This window comes from Cornus florida, unplaced genomic scaffold, assembly GCF_030987335.1.
Source record: "Cornus florida cultivar Cherokee Brave unplaced genomic scaffold, ASM3098733v1 CherokeeBrave_3.0.0_Hap2_Chr04, whole genome shotgun sequence".
NCBI lineage: Eukaryota > Viridiplantae > Streptophyta > Magnoliopsida > Cornales > Cornaceae > Cornus > Cornus florida.
Window position 1 is genome coordinate 104,139,864 of NW_026775574.1, and position 16,632 is coordinate 104,156,495.

The following is a 16,632-nucleotide window of genomic DNA, read 5'->3' on the forward strand; positions in this document are numbered from 1 at the left end:
ATTCTGAATTGATTTATTTAAATTATGTATTTACAATTTTAAGCTTCTAAAAAGCATTTTAATGGACAAAATTGATCTTCACACTACAACTTTATTTTGACAATTATGATCATTGACTTTGTGGAGACACTATATCCACACTTTTTTGATTATTTAGGATTATGTGATCTTTATTTGCCAATAAACCCTCATAAGTCCTAAATTACCCATAATAATTGACCAATAACTATAGACTTTGGACCACATGATTGTAGATAGTGTTTTATTATTATTATTATTATTAATCTTGGCAAGAAACTCATACACCTAAACTTTAGAACAAAATTATAATATTATTATAATTAGTATACACTATATATTGCTACAAGTATGACTACATATTCACGAAAATATTCATGGCCTATTTTTTATATGGTTCTTGGGTTTGTTAAGGATTTGATTTCTATTATTAAACATATGTGATTGAAAGTTGTGCCAAAATGATGATGTTATCACTTCTCAATGTCAAAATTTTTATTTCTATTCAGACATAAATAAAATTTAATATTTAATAATTCTATAAATTTTGCACCTAACCAATGCAATTGTTTATTCCTCTTTGATGAGTAATATAACTTGTTCATTTTGCCAACATGGTGGTTTTTTTTTTACAAACTATAATTTGTAATTAAATTTATTTTTTCCTAATTAATTTGATATAGTGTAAATTGTGGGATGTAACTTGTTCATAAATACTTTAATGGATAAAATAAAAAGGCTTTGAGAATGTTAAAATGATAATTTTATAATTCAAATAAATCAATTCATAAGTCAAAGGGCAATAATATACTTTTAGCTTGATTTGGGGGTGTCATTGTTCAATTTACCAAATTTGGGGGTGTCATTAACCAAAAAGTACCTAAATTGTATCTAACTGTCTTGAACCACATCTGAGAGGGAGTGAGTGAAATTTACCCAAAAAAATTTCAACTTAACTTAACACGCTAGCAACTCCATTTTTCGTGCATGAAGTCTACATTACAGTCCACAATGTTCCATTTTTAACTTCTACTTTCAAATCAGTCCTCAGAACATTGTAGGTCAAAATCAAGTGAGACAATTAACATTCTACTAATAAACTTGCTAGATTATAAAATGGAAAATATTCTTTTGAAAACATATATGACATCTTTCTGTATGCTCTCTCAATAATGTCCGTAGAGATCCGTCTCCCATTCTCGACTTGGATATTATTTTCAATTGATCAAGATATCAATCAAAGCATTTTTCTTTTTGTAAAAATATCTTGCTTAAATTTAATTTAAATGTTCTTTTTCACACATTCAGAACATCTTTTTAGTGAATCAAACCACTTAAACATTATGTTCTAATATGTAGCATGATAAGAATGTATAATCAAGAATCCTAATTTGGTGAGTTAGTACTTGAATTTATCTTTTTACCCTTTTGATCGTCAAATACTCGATATCTTCAGATCCAAGGTAAATTCTAACCCTAACTAATTAAACCACTTTTTAAAATAAACAGATTCTACTACGGAGTACAAAATTGGACAACACTAATAAGTTCTCAAAGGATCATGCAATATCATGTTGAAACATTTTACTATCCCAATTAGAGGAAAACATCTGATGCATTCCTCAGTCTTGGATTGGTATGCGCGCGCGCGCGCGCACACACTTCAATTGCCACAATCAAAGACAATAAAGCCAACAAACATGTGCTGATATTGGATATAAAATGGAAATTGTTCAACAAAATGGGAATAATAATTAGGGTTTTAAATACAAATGCCATCATCTACAATTGCAACCCGAATAGTTCTCCTTTCCGGTGAACTAACATTCCATAGGTTGGAAAGGTTAAAAATTATGCTGAAAGGCATTTAGGGTTTTAAACTTAGTGCCACAGTTTATTCTGGCTTTTACAATTCTACATTACAAAAACACAGGTCCTCTTGTGGCACAACTGTGTAAAAATAATACAACAGCAACACGAGGTCAGAAATAATAATAATAATAATAATAACGAAGGATGAGAACTACAGATGGACAATTGAAGATTATATATTGGATTCAGATCAGGAGCACCTTCTAAATACCAGAACATGAAAGCAGTTCCAACCGATAGATATCTCAACTTCAGAATAGTGACTGAACAGGTCTTGATGATGTTATAGTTGCCACAGATTTGAACTGTCATGATTACAACAGTTATATTAGGAAATAACAGAACTCGAAAAAAACTCGACAAAGCATTATGTCATAACCTCAGGGAACAAAACAAAACAAAACAATTTTTTCGCCCAACTATTTAGGGTTAGTTACATGAATACTATTATTCCGTTATGCTTTATCTAAACTCATATCCTCAATCAAACCATATGTTAACGTATCTCTCCTTATTAACTCTACACATTTTAATTTTGGTCTCCCGACTCTCCCCTTCCCTAGTATTATTATTACCTCAATGTAGAAAATGTCGCTCTTTCTAAATGGTGCACTTAGTGGTCTTCTTTGCCTATGCCCAAATCATTTAATCAATTTTCTCTCATTTTATGTTCAATGGTGCTGCTCCAACCATCTCACGGACATGTTCATTTCTAATTCTATTCTTTTCTTATTTTTCCGTATATTCGTTTTAACATTTACATTTCCATCACTAACTTTATGCATATAAATTGATAATGCAAAACTAATGCAGTGTTTGGCATGACGGAGATCATACTTTGTAATTGAAATCGTCGACTGTATTTAAACTAGTTTTTGTCACATTTAGTTTTAAAGCATGGATTTCACACTACCAAATGTAATATAAGTATCAATTAAATAATTGAAGGCTGTTCGGGAAACCTAAAAGCATGATTAATGGGATCTATTTGTTTGGTTACTAATTCTTGAGATTTCTAGAGTTCAAATTTTTAAAAGTTAGAATTCTTGAGAATTAAGATGTTGTTAGTAAGTACTTGGACTTTCAGTATACCACTTACTATGAATTGATTATTCGTAAAAAGGTTAACCCTTTTTGTTTGATAAAAAATTCTCACAAAGTCGTGATTGAAAGGAAAGGCAATTCCTATTGACTGAGGTGGAAATTAAAACTACTAAATTTCATGCGAGTTAAGATGTCCAGGTACTTTGTTAATTTGCAGCTTGAATTCCTACATAACAAATAGGCCTTTAGGCTTTAGCATTATAGGCATCGAGAGATGTAAATTAGCATGGAATAGGACTACTAATTAGCTACCTTCTGTTGAAAAAATAAACCAATGGAAATATAAAGCAGGTGGTAAGAGAGTCGTCTACATTTGTTACCTTCTGTTGCTTATACTTTTCACGTATAGCATTAAGAGAGCATCCTCCAGTGTTCAGCTGCAAATCTTGCAATGACAGAACCGTGCCTTCCAAATCTGATGCCTTGTAACTGGTGTAGTGCTCTAGAGTTGGATTCTGTAATAAGTATGCACGGTGTCACATTCTATGCTTGAAACAAAGCAAGAAGTTAATTCTAATTAAGAAGCACAAATAAGGCAGACCCATGGATGGTCCGACTGATTGAGCGTCCATCTAGCTAGAAATACAGCAGATGCAGCTATGAGTGATGGAAGGATCTTCAGGAAGCTGTACTCAACAAGAGTTAGTTCTGCTAAATAATTTGCCAAAAATTCCAGCTCAGCGGAAGAAACCTGCAAATCGAAGCATTTTAAAACATGAATTAATTCTCTTTCCCGTTAAGTATATTTGAAGGCAGATGGGACAACAAACACCATCTGATGTACCTTGTAAGAAACTTGTGCTGCTTGAATGAATCTCCTGAAAACCAAAATGGGGAAAGTGTACATTAAAACCATAAGTGGATTCAACCAGACAGAATCATACCAACAACAAAGATAACAGATATGCAAAATACCTAAGGAATTTTTTTGTGGTCGGAACAGACAGTTGAAAACCCAAAAAGTTCAGAACTTGACTTTCCATTTTCAATACCTGCCATGGAATCTAGTAATGAGCCTCTATACATCCACATACATGATGAGGAGCATTAAAACAGTTCTTGGAGAATACCCTATAAAATACTTTAGTGGAAATAATGGTACTTCATAAAATCTGAGAATTGGAACACTGCAACAGATGGGTACAAGATGAGATTCAATGCCTTATCTTATATAAGCCAATCAGTTGCTGGACCCAGAACAAGTGACACAATTCAGGTTGATGGGAATGTGAAGAGAAGGCCAAGGTTAAAGTATGGAAGTCGATAGCTTCAAAATGTTTGATAAATTGATCAGTGCATAGATGGGATCAGGATATGGGCTGGGCCAAACAGTACACGGAATGCAATTCATTAAACAGCATGATCTGGAAATGGTGCTTGGCTGCCACAGTTTATTTACCTCCAGCAGGAAAAAAAAAAAAAAAGAAAAAAAAAAGAAGAAGACAAGATCTCATACTCCAGAGACTATTGCGGGATGGAATGTGCATATCCAACTGGTTAATGAAGATAGAGGAGGACGTTAGACAACTACTCACTCTAGAAGCTTAAGCTGTTAAAGAAAGGATCAAACAATACATATCAAACTCTCAACACACTCCGCCAACTAAAATTACATGATGCAAACTTGCACAGATAGAGAGAAGAGGGAGAATTTGCATGAGAGACTTGAATGTAAACTTCCTAGAATTAGAATTTGATGCCAAGTGACTCGTGTTAGACACTCTCTTGCTCCAAAATCTTAAGTTGTGGGAGAAGGTGACCGCTGATGCATATCAAGCTCTCAGCAAATGATTGAGTGATAGTCTTGGATATTGTCATTTGGACCATTTGGTTATTCCTCAAAGTTGTTTTAATAGTGGTGGTCCCTTTATATGACTTCTTTGTGACCAATGTTTCTTCTGTGTGATGAGTTTATTGATTACATATGGGGGTTATGCCCTTCTTTATACTCTGTTTATTTGATATATTATGATTCTTAACAAAAAAAAGGTGAGGTTGGTCAAAAGTAATGAGAATTGGCATGATGTGTATGGCAACAGAATATGTGGCCATGGAGCGGATAAAAGAAAAAGAACAGAAAAAATGGGAGAAGGCCTAGAGCTTATCTAAAATTTGAAGGGATATGAGCACTCTGGAAAAATGGTTTGACTGTTAAAGTCAGCATTCGGTATACTCTTGATGTGAAGAATAGTTCAAGCACCAAGAGTCCTGATATATTCTTTGTCAAAAATTCTTGTTCCTTCTTGGGATTCTAACTCTATAAAGGGGCACACATTTTCCACTTTTGAAATTCCAAAACTACCTATTTAAAGTTTAAAAGTTCATATTGTTAGTTGGGAAAAGTTTTCTAAAGTTCAAAATATTATGGGAAATATACAATCTTTTTACATTGACTCTTCAAATGGGACAAATTTTTTGGAATGGATGGTGTAGAAAGGAGTAGATTGAACATGGAGGCAAAACATAGACTACATAAGTTTCGAAGTGACCATAGAATTAAATTATTTAAAAGGAAATATAATGTCCCTCTTTCCAAATTTCCTCCATTACTTCTATCCAACCATAATTATGGAAGCATTCAGAAGAGAAAAGGTACAATAGGTAGCTAAGGACATACCTCTGCTCTTGTGTAAGTGTTGTCTGTGACAAAGCAAAACTCTTCCACACGGGGTGCACAAACTTCTTCATACTTTCTTCAAAACATAACAATAGTAGCAAACCATAAATTCCATTAGTGGAAAAGGAAAATGGTCCTGCTATATAAATCATTGCAACAACAAAGAAATTCATGCAAGAGCTTTTGGAATATATAAAACCCAAGCACATGAATTTTTAAAAAAATCAATGACAATTTAAGGAAGAGATTAGAACCTCCTTCCTTGGACACACAGAGCATGCATCTATATATGCACAAACACAGAGAGAGAGAGAGAGGGGGGAAGATGGCTGATACCAACAAGGCAGCTATCAAAACTTCTGTATAATCTCACTTCACTTAAAATCATCTAAGAATTAGACGAGGAATTACACTTAAAATAAAGATGTTGGGTGCATGTTCATTGGGATCAGCAAGTTTAAAGGCAATAATACCAGGGCTTGCCATCTACCAGTAACTGAACTAAAACAAAAACAGAACAAGAACATACATCGTATTTTATTGATGATAAATAATGTTTTTGTTAAAATCACCATTACCATCATCAAAGCTTTATCATTAGTATATTTCCAAATCTGGAACATTATCAATGAGAAAGTACTTTTGATGATGTTTTCAGACAATTAAAAATAGTACGAGCACAACAAAAGCTAGAACTTACGAGGCAATAAGCATACAAGTAACTCCAAGCAGTTGGAGTCTTTGCTTTTCAATGTAATTTTGAGAGAGATATCGATCAATGAGGCTCACAGTCAGGTAAAGTGTGTCTGGAACAAGCCTATATTCTTCCAAAACCTGAATGGAGAATAAAGATTAATTAGTGTTTTCATCATCCACTATCAATCTAAAGAAGCCAAGATTTTGTGCATCGTAAAAGGTGCAAGATGATTCTTGGATGGTGCAAGTCTGATTCAAGACACCCGGATATTTACAGCCCCAATATAATATCAGAAACACAAATGTTGTATTTTGAGACCACAGGACTGGAAAATTACTTCCAAGCAGAAAGTGATCTGAACCTTACATCATCGAATACTTAAATGCAACAATGTGCAGGATGCTCTTTGACAAATAATGTTAATAAGAAAAGGGCTAGCCAAATGCACGAAGCTCTCGCCATTGTAGGGTCTAGGGAGGGACAATTGTACACAATCCTACCTCCGCATGCGGAGAGGCTGTTTTCTGTTTGAACCCATGACCTCCTGGTCACAATGGATCAACCTTACCGTTGGATCAAGGCCGTCCTCAAATAATGTTAATGACTAATAAAAAATAAAAAATAAGGCAGCACAATTAGTGAGAAGGAAATCTCATCTTATAGAGGAAATAAGAATTGAATACTTGACAAAAAGGGTTTAATAACAACTAAATAACGTTTTTGAAGATGAGAAAAGAAAAAATACCAATCCAGGAGAGAAAAAAAGAAGAAGGAAGAATATAGAAGAAAAGGTAAAGATACCCTCTCACAAACAACAAAGACTCTTCCCAAACAGAGAAATACATATCACTTTGTCAAGAACACTGCACTTATAAAAGTTCAAGTGAATAAACTAACCTCCACAAGCCAATCAATCAGAATTCCTCGCATGCTCTGAGTGATATCTCGCTGCAATATTTCCATATAATTAACTGAAAGCCTTCGGTCAAGCTGCGAAAAGACAGGAGTTTACGATAAGTGAACATATATATATATATAAGCATTCTGTAAGAATACAAAAGTTTTATTTTGGTACCAACATGATAATTTGTTTCAGAGAAACAAAATATGAATAACATAAAATTATTTTCTTTTCTACTCCTACCAAAAAGTGGAACACTTGCAAGTTGATAGCAGATTGTGTAAGAATTCTGTGATGGTGAAGTCATGCCATTTTGCATTTAGGATCTGAGGATGATTTTCCAATATATTTATGTTGTTGAAGCAATAGAAATTCAAATACTTTTTTGCATAATTACTATGTCCGGGAGGAGTTCTAGTAATGCAGTAGTCATAGACATTAGGAAGAACAACAGAACGGACAAACAAGAAAAGACGGCAGATCAGCAGGCTATACAGACCTCCATAACATGTAAATTATCATATATATCAGAGGCATACAGGCTGCACATTTGAGGATCCTTGTGGTTCAAATCAATATTTGCAATGCTTAGATCATTTGAGCCTTCCAGTTTATCGCAAATCTTGCCTTCTGCATAATGCAACTAAAACAGCATTAAACCTTACCAAGCAGATAAGTAAATAACATACAATTTTCTGAGACTGCCACATGATTTTCTCCTTTAACTTCACAGCATAGTTTAATTTTGAAAGCAACAAGCAGATAAGCCTGTTCCTCTAATATGACTATAAATTATTAAGAAAACAAGGTTCATGATCCGGTTCTTCACTTACACAGTAACACTTAATAGCTATAAAAGATAACAATACTTTCACTTACAAAAATAAAATAAATTTCAAGCAAGGTTTTGCCAGAACCCATAAGGACATTCAAGACATGAACAAATACAGTAACTAGAATAGAAAGCTTTAAGTTAAAAATGTATTTGAATGATTATTAACTGCTAAGAGCCTTTCTTTTTTCCTGTTTTTTTGGGTAAACTAGTCTGCTTAAATTTGCAACTTAACTCAGTAGTTGAAGCAACTAGACAGTTGCTCCGAGTTCAGAAATCAGAACTGTAGAACCTATTGCTACCATATTCCCAGTTAGCTTTGAGTATTATGTTCAAGGCATCCTAAATTTTGGTTCAGAAACATTAAGTGTGTAGGTAATAGTCTTCCACTAAACAAACTCCAATATTTTTATTTAAACATGCATGCTTCATCACCTGACTCTTTGAGATACACTTTCACACAACAGTTTTACAACTCAAGATACCAAATGATTTGTGATAATTTATTGATCAATTTAAAGCTGTTATACATTTATCTCACTTTGTTGAGAACCTTAAAAAAAAAAAAAATCATGCATGAAGGTATACAGCATATTGGTTAGCATATACCCAGATATTTCATACAATTACTTTAAACAGTTTGCTTAAATCTCCAACTTTACTACAAGAAAGCATTAATTAAACAGTTGAAACAGAACCCTGTTACTCATGAAAGGTATTCAGCATCTTATGCCAGTCACTGTGAAAATAGCAAGTGAAACCATATTTTCACATGCAGCCTGGTGGAGGGGTTGAAACAAATAGTCTAACCTTTCTTCGTAGGGCTTTGGAATTGTGCATGATTTGTGGAAGTTTGCTGTACAAACATCAGATCTGCTGCACCACATTCTCCTATGCTAATACACTTCCTTTGTTGAATTGTCACATTTTCTTTTAAGTGCATTGGTATAGCAATTTCTCGTGGTTCCTCCATCCATAGTCTAGATATTTCTTCAGTTTTCTCTGCTTTCGCTTGAACCTGAGCGTTTTCTGCCAAAACAGTCGGCACCACCTTTGCATTCTTCTTGATAGTACCTTTTTTAGCCTTCTTGCCAGGCTGAAAATCAGCAACATCAGTGGCCAATAAATTTATATATTAAGCAGATAAAAACAAGAAGCTTCACTTTGCATTTTGGGATAAAAAGTATTTCAAAAATATTTTTTTAAGTTCCATATTTTGATAGCATGAACAAAAAATTGATAGACAATATATGTGGAAAAGAATCTGGGATTTGAACTGGAAAAATGCACATTAGATTGATAAACAATGTGATGATCATAATCTTACCTCAATTTTGGCAGCATTGATGCAGTTTATATACGATTTATCGCAGAAAACATTAGTGACATCCTTAAGAACAGACCTTTTCTTATTCTGAAGGCAAGCAGTAACACTAACAGCTGGTTTGTTCTCATCAGACGCTGCTCGTTTTGATCTTGGTCGAAGAACTTGCTTATGATCCTGTTTTTTCAAGAGTTTTGAGGTTGGTAATCCTTCTGGTAAGCCCAAGGCTTTAGCCCGTGCTCGTGTCATTCGAACAGTGGCGTCTTCAAATTTAGCAGCAGTCATATTTTCCTTATTCATATTTGCATGCCCTGTACACTGCCAATTCACTTAAAGGCTCTTCATAAAACCTGCACTTCTATGACCAATTTAAGTTTAGAAGTGAAAGGAAGAACTTTAAATTGGCAAAAAGCAATAGTCAGAGATGCAATAATCAATGAATAGTACCTTTAAGTCATGATAAAAGTAAAGAAAACAACTCAACTGGCTTTCAAATTTCAACTCAGCACTAACAAAACCCTCCAAAACTGTTTCTTTACACCCAACAATTTCTACCATAAAGCATGGCTAGGTTACAGCCATCTTACAGAAAATCGTTACTTTGAATCCTTACTTTGAAAAACAAGAACATAGATACATATAAATATTTACACATGTTATTCAACGAATCACAGTTTAAATCCTTGCACATGTTATTCAACTAATCACAGTTTAACCATCCAATAGTTTCACCTAGTCAACAAGAAAATTGAAGATGACTACAAAGAAATAGAGCATCAGGGATCTGATCATAAGTGATTATAGACCAACAAAAAACTTCCTCAAAACAAGAGTATGGATACATATAAATCATTTGGGGACTGCATGAGTAATATAACATATTTCCGACTTCAGATTCAATGGGACTCTTTTCTTTCATTTTTTGGCAAGTAGGAAGCTATTTTACATTTGATAAACACCTCTTAATTGTGCAATTTTTTATTAGTACCTCTTAATTGTGCAATGAATCACTGAGTTTTCTGATAGTTCTTCCCTTATTGCCTAGCTTATTACTAATGAGGTAGTATCTCTTGCTACATTTCATATGGCTTTCGAGTTGCCTAGCACTTCCGACCAATGGGCAAATAAATAAGAATGGATTACGTTTATTTTGCAACCAAGGATCACACAAAGACTTGTGCTTCTCTGTTTGTCCCAACTACAATATGCCATGCACTGTTGTCATGAATAAAAGTTTAGACTACCATTTATAAAAAATCGCTATTAGTTTTGCATTGATCATGATATTATGTAATTGAAAAAGTCTTGTCTAATTTGTCATGCTGATATAAACAAATATAATTTGAGATTTTCACCTTCATTTTCCTCTAGAGCTGTCTTCATGTTGTTGTGGCAGAGATGATTGCTGTCTGCAAAATTTCTTCATAGTTCTAGATCAGATTTAACAAAGAAAATTCCAATTTCTCTGCTCTTCTTGGGAAACCTACGATGATAGTCCTCCATCATTTTCATTTGCTTTTCAGTTTGTATATAAAAAATGCATATGCAAGAACATTGTTTGCGCAGTCAAATGCTGACAAAATAGGTGATTGAGTAAACAAATATGCCCAGGCACATATAGGAAACATGCTGCAAAATCAAGACTGGCCTATCTATGAGTTGTTTGACCTTAATCCTTTTTTTGCCTTTTTTTTTTTTTTTTTTGAGAACAAAAATAATATATATATATATTATAATAATAATAAAAAACAAATAAAAATAAAATTTAAGTTCCAATTCTAGAAGTCTAAATGTTCTGTAAAATTCATATTTAATAGTCGATTCTTAGTTTTCATCAGTACATTTCCCAACAAAACGGAGTTCCAACCAACATAATTGCAGAATTCAACTGAACAAGAAGTCAGTAAACTAGCATCAAAAGGAGAAAGATGAAAAATAAAAAAAATATATTCCAATTAGGTACAAGATTTTTCTACAATGTTAGAGAATTTATTTATTGTTGAAAGATCTAGTCCTTTTCAACATGAAACACAGACATTTAGATGGTAAAAAAAAGAAAGAAACATAGACAGACATTTCCATCAGTGAGACAAAAATAAAAAATAACAACATTTAAAAGACATTTCAAAACCCTAATTTCCTCCAAATTTCCATGAATTATATATCTAAGGCTTCATCAATCTTATCAACAACCAAATATGCAATAAAAATCAAACAAGCTAAAGCTTCTTTGCACAATCTAATCCAAGTTCCTCCCATAAATTGTTCCGACTACGCATTATTTGCTCTGACTATATAATCAACAGAAGAAAAACAAATTGTGCCAGAAAAATAAAATTGCAAAAATAAAATTTCCAAACAATTCAAGTCAATGACGCGAAAATCTATGTCAAATTTTTCAGAAAAACAAAGTGAATCGAAAATAAAGAAAAAAGAGAAAATGCATCACAGATCTGTGTCGAGAAACTAAACAACCATAATCTGCAACAGCATTAATACATATTGGCGAATCATAATCGATTAAAAGGAAAATAACGCAGCACAATAAAGTCCATATATATGATACATATGTAAATATTCATATATACAAATATAATATATATATCTCGAGAGAGCGCATTGTAAAAGCTGAGCTTACTCTACATTCAGAAGCTCCGAGACCTGTCAATGGCGGTCCGGAGAGAAGAGATAGGGTTAGATTTAGACAGATCATGCGATAGACAGTAGAGAGAGAAAGTGTTGAGTGTAGAGAGAAGTCTAGTGTTTTAATAATAAAAGCGGAGCTTGAGAGAGCGGGACAGAGGCACAGTTCAAACTTCCAAAATCCAAAAATAATATTTTTCTGTTTCCGCTCCTCATATTACTTTTTCCAGTATGCCAATGTATTTTGTCGCAAGTGATTAAAAATATCAACGCATCTGCCACGTGGAATAGAGTGGTTGACTGGAGTGTAACATAATAGAGTCCAATTTACAAGTCAACCATAAAAATAAACAATTACTTAAATTAATTCTATTAGTATTAGACATGACAAATCTATTTGAAATATATATATATATATTTTTGGGTAAAGTCTATTCTATTAGATTGATTGGTTGTCAATTTTATTTTTAATGGAATTTGAGGTATTGGGCTCCAACATTTTGAAAATATATATTTAATTGATCTTTTATCTTTAACTCTGTCAAAATAAGTTAGCTATTATTGATCAATCAAATTATTATTTTTTATTAATTATTGATAGATTTAATTTTAGGCTAATTTAGTATTGAATGGTTTTCAATGGTTCCTTAAAAATTGAAATAGGAATCAAAATTGGTACATAAAATCAACTCGTGAAATATCATTTTAATTTTGTTCCAAATCACATTTCTCTTTACTTTTCCAATATATATATATATATATTGTAAAACAAACTAATTGTGAATTTGATACCAAGCTAATATAAGTATAAACTTTATACGATATTGGACAATAATATAATTTGCCTTGAAACTTACATTGACATGAATAATAATAGCTAATAAAAAACATAATGTATAATAATGCCTTGACTTAAAACTTGCTTTAACATGAATAAAATAATAAGTAATAAAAAAAATGGTATATAATTAGGAATGGTTTTGTTCGATTAACCGGTTTTATTTGGTCTAGTCCTAAAGGACTTGAAATTAGAATTGAACCATAATAGAACAGTTCCTTAATTGTGGGATTGGAATCAGAACCAATCCTTGAAACGGAGGAGTAGCAGGTTATAGTAAAGTATCGATTAAGCTTGGTTCATATTCGTTTCCAAATTTCAACTATTTTTGTTGTGTACAGTGAATCTCAAGAAATCTTACAAGAATGGAAAAATCAACACTCATTCATTGATATGATTAGACTACATCAATAAATTTGATATCAATTTGATCCACCTAAAAATATGCTAATTTTTTATTTAATATTATAAAAGAACACATGATCCAATATTATTTTCGCATATCAATTATCTTGTGCTTCCTTATAGGTAAAAAGACAAGCTGTGTTCCTTCTCAAAACATGTTGTGTTCTTGTGAAAACATTTTCTATCAGACTTCATTTCTCAACTTAATTGCACACAATACCCTAAATACAAATGTACCAGAAAAAGAAAAAGAACACAAAAAATAAAAGGAAAAAATGTAGTAGCTTTATATTAATAATCCTTAAAATAAAGTCAATAGTTATTGTAGAGAAGGATGTGGAGCAAATCAAATGTAAATTCAAATACACATCGATATTTTAGTGCCAAATTCATATTTGAATTTGAACCCAAATTGAATCTTATGGACATGATTGTATCATAATTGCCATTTGTCCTGAAAAGGGATTAGTTATCTTGTGTAGGTGATAATTTACCCCCTCTCCATATACATCTGTCTACCCTTCAAAATTCAAAATTTCATTTTATGCTCTATTTCCATTAAAAATTTAATTTAGAATAGGTGCCTTTTTGTTGGTGTAATAGTGTTATGTGTGTTTCATTCTCGATTTAATGTCGGTATATATTGTATATGATAATTGTTGTATTCTGATATCAAGTGTTGTATGTATCAAAATGTCGTTGTCTTGATGCATTTGAAAGTACTGAGAAACAATCAATTCATATTTGTGGAGGGTTACGGCCACACTCATGAGTTGAATTCCCGTATGAATTCAGATTAGCCCCTCAATGGAGCTAGTTTGATTAGTATATCTGGATTTGGGCTTAAAAGTAATCAAAACTATGAATTTGAATGCTTGTGCCACTTTAGGCATTTTTTGTGTGGCCTCTGTTCTAGCCATCCTGTCTTCTTGTCTTTGTACAGTTCTTTGATATATAACACACACACACACACACCCACACTAGTATTCACAGGAAAAAAAAAAAAGGGGGGGATCAAATGAGAAGAAAAAAATTAGGAATGGCAACGGGGCGGGTTTGGAGCGGGTTTCCCTAAATCCCGTCCTGCCCTTTTTAATTTTTGTCAAGTCTATATCCGCTCCGAGATCCACGACGGGTTAGATTTTCATGTCCAGCCCCGCCCCGTTGGGGAATACTATGCCCCCGTGCCTGCCCCGCTAACAAATTTTTTTCTCCCACTTTTTGAAACTTAAATTCCTGCTATTTCAATGTGGAAAGCCTGAAAATGGCACAACATAAATGAAATTATGTATCCCAACAAAAATAAAAAAATAACATGCATATAACATAATTCAGAGAATACAATAAACAAAAATAAAAGTTTAATACAACCAAATCACAAGAAATTATAAGATCCAACTTCTACCATAATCAAAACAAAAGTAAATTTAATACCAAGTTTACATTTCAAATTAGAATTATAAGAAATGGGTAACTGAGTAAGCTGCTAAAATAAGTTATTAATATTATATATATATATATATATATATATATATATTATATAGTTATATGCTTAGCGGGGTGGGGCGGGGTGGGGCGGGGCCTGTAGGATATGTACACTGAACCCTCACCCACCCCGTGACCCGTGACGGGTACAAAATTTGTATCCATACCTGCCCGAACGATATAAAAACTGTTTCCATATCCGTTATTAACGGGACGGGTCCCGGCGGGGCGATAAAAATTGACATCCCTAATAAAAATGTTACAAAAACGACAATAGCATTTTGTGCGGACTAAAAAATTGTAATAGTGGTGGATATTTTTGTAATTATTCATTTAAAGAAACTTTCGGCAGGAGCCTACCTGTTTGAAAAACTGGGCGTCTCTCGCCAAAAAAAAAAAAATTAAACATCTACCAATTGGAAGAATGATTGCTTCATTATCCATAATAAAGTTTCTTAATCGACATCCAAAAGGCAGAAGGCAAGTCTAAATCAAAGTCATTGTTAAGACTGAGCTTTAGCAATAAGTACATACAAAATATCTAAACCTAAATTGGAATCTATTTCACTCACATAAGACCAATATTTAAGCAATGGTCCCCTGCATAAACAAAAAGGCAATGTCCAAAAATTTTATCACGACTCACACGATAAGAGGGGTAGATATATCCAAAAAGGTAAAAATGGGTACATTGTTATTATCACAAGTGTACGATATACGTGTCAAGAACGATTTGAATGTGTTCGTTACACGGTATAACGACACGACAGGGGCAGAGTTACTGAAGGACTAACGCGGGCTATAATCTAGGTCCCAAAATAAAAAATAAAAAAAGAAAAAAGTATTATTGTACATTAGTTTACAGTCCAACTCATATACAATATTACTTTTTCTCTTAACTATGTCTGTATACAATATTACTCTCCATCTTAGCCCAATCCTGACTCACAATAAGCACAAATAAATTTTTATTGTGAGAAACACAATCTAATCAAAACCACTAAACAATATGAAAATCTAATAAAATGTTGCTTTCAAATATATGTGTGTGTGTATATATATATATATGATTCCACCTTCGTATACCAAGAGACAGAATTAAATTTTTTTTATTTATCTCGACAAATACAGTAGTTCAGTGATTGCACACCCACCAGTCAGAGAAAGCTCCTTTATATTCATATTTTAATTTTGTCTAGACAAAATTGATATTAAAAAAATTTCATTAAAATATTAAAGTGTTTTTTAAAACATATTTTCTTCGTTTTTTATTTTGGGTTAATTTCATCTATACCCCCTGATCTTTGACCATATCCTACTTGCACCCCCTCTAAGTTTCAATATTCTGCACACACCCCTTAACCTTTGACTATTCGTATCAAGTTACCCCCTCCAGTTAAACAGCTGCTGATGTCAGCATGACAAAATTATCAAATGGTCAATTTTACCCTTCCAATATGTAAATTGACATCTTTAACCTCATTTACCTATACACAATTACAAAACTACTCCTAATTTGTTAACTCAAATGTTTAAGAATACCCTTCTTTTCACTATATATACATCAATATTTACATTCATATATTATGTTTTTTTTAAAAAATAAAAAACTATAACAGGATGTAGTTCCTTGAATAAAGAGTTTATATTTTTGAGTTCAAGCATTTGTATCAGCATTATGATTTCTGATTAGTGTAGAAAGAAAGCTATCATTTGAACTATACAAAAAAACAACAAAAATGAACTAGTTCTAAAATTGAGTTAAGGTAAATATGATCACATCAAGATTCAAGACACCAGTACAAAAAAATTAAGGAAATGCTGATTTCTGGAAACAAAGGGTGATCAAAGCCCTAATCAGAGAATGAATACAGTTAAAGTTTCTGCTGTTAGTAT

General features: G+C 32.7%; 1 protein-coding gene across 2 annotated transcripts; it reads right to left on the minus strand.

Annotated features, from left to right (window-relative positions):
- Nucleotides 1-1,734: 1,734 nt before the first annotated feature.
- LOC132304412 (cyclin-A2-2) lies at nucleotides 1,735-12,184 on the minus strand. Of its 2 annotated transcripts, none has more exons than XM_059802076.1 (13): nucleotides 12,004-12,184; nucleotides 10,721-10,848; nucleotides 9,369-9,715; nucleotides 8,852-9,137; nucleotides 7,709-7,839; nucleotides 7,206-7,298; nucleotides 6,312-6,445; nucleotides 5,612-5,687; nucleotides 3,910-3,986; nucleotides 3,779-3,812; nucleotides 3,536-3,685; nucleotides 3,315-3,449; nucleotides 1,735-2,195 (listed from the first exon to the last, which is right to left on the minus strand). In XM_059802076.1, the coding sequence occupies exons 3-13, from the start codon at nucleotides 9,663-9,665 to the stop codon at nucleotides 2,142-2,144; spliced, it is 1,467 nt and encodes a 488-aa protein (XP_059658059.1). In that variant the 5' UTR covers nucleotides 9,666-9,715; nucleotides 10,721-10,848; nucleotides 12,004-12,184; the 3' UTR covers nucleotides 1,735-2,141. The 2 variants fall into 2 exon arrangements, with proteins under 2 accessions (XP_059658059.1, XP_059658060.1); XM_059802077.1 differs by having other exon boundaries at nucleotides 9,369-9,723.
- Between the last annotated feature and the right edge of the window lie 4,448 nt (nucleotides 12,185-16,632).

Coding starts and splice junctions, on each gene's coding strand:
- LOC132304412 (XM_059802076.1), bottom strand. CDS start 9,665: ATGAATAAGGAAAATATGACTGCTGCTAAATTTGAAGACGCCACTGTT. Junction 5,688..6,311: donor ACTTGTATGCTTATTGCCTC/GTAAGTTCTAGC, acceptor TATGTTTTGAAG/AAAGTATGAAGAAGTTTGTG. Junction 2,196..3,314: donor AAAAGTATAAGCAACAGAAG/GTAACAAATGTA, acceptor TAATCATGACAG/TTCAAATCTGTGGCAACTAT.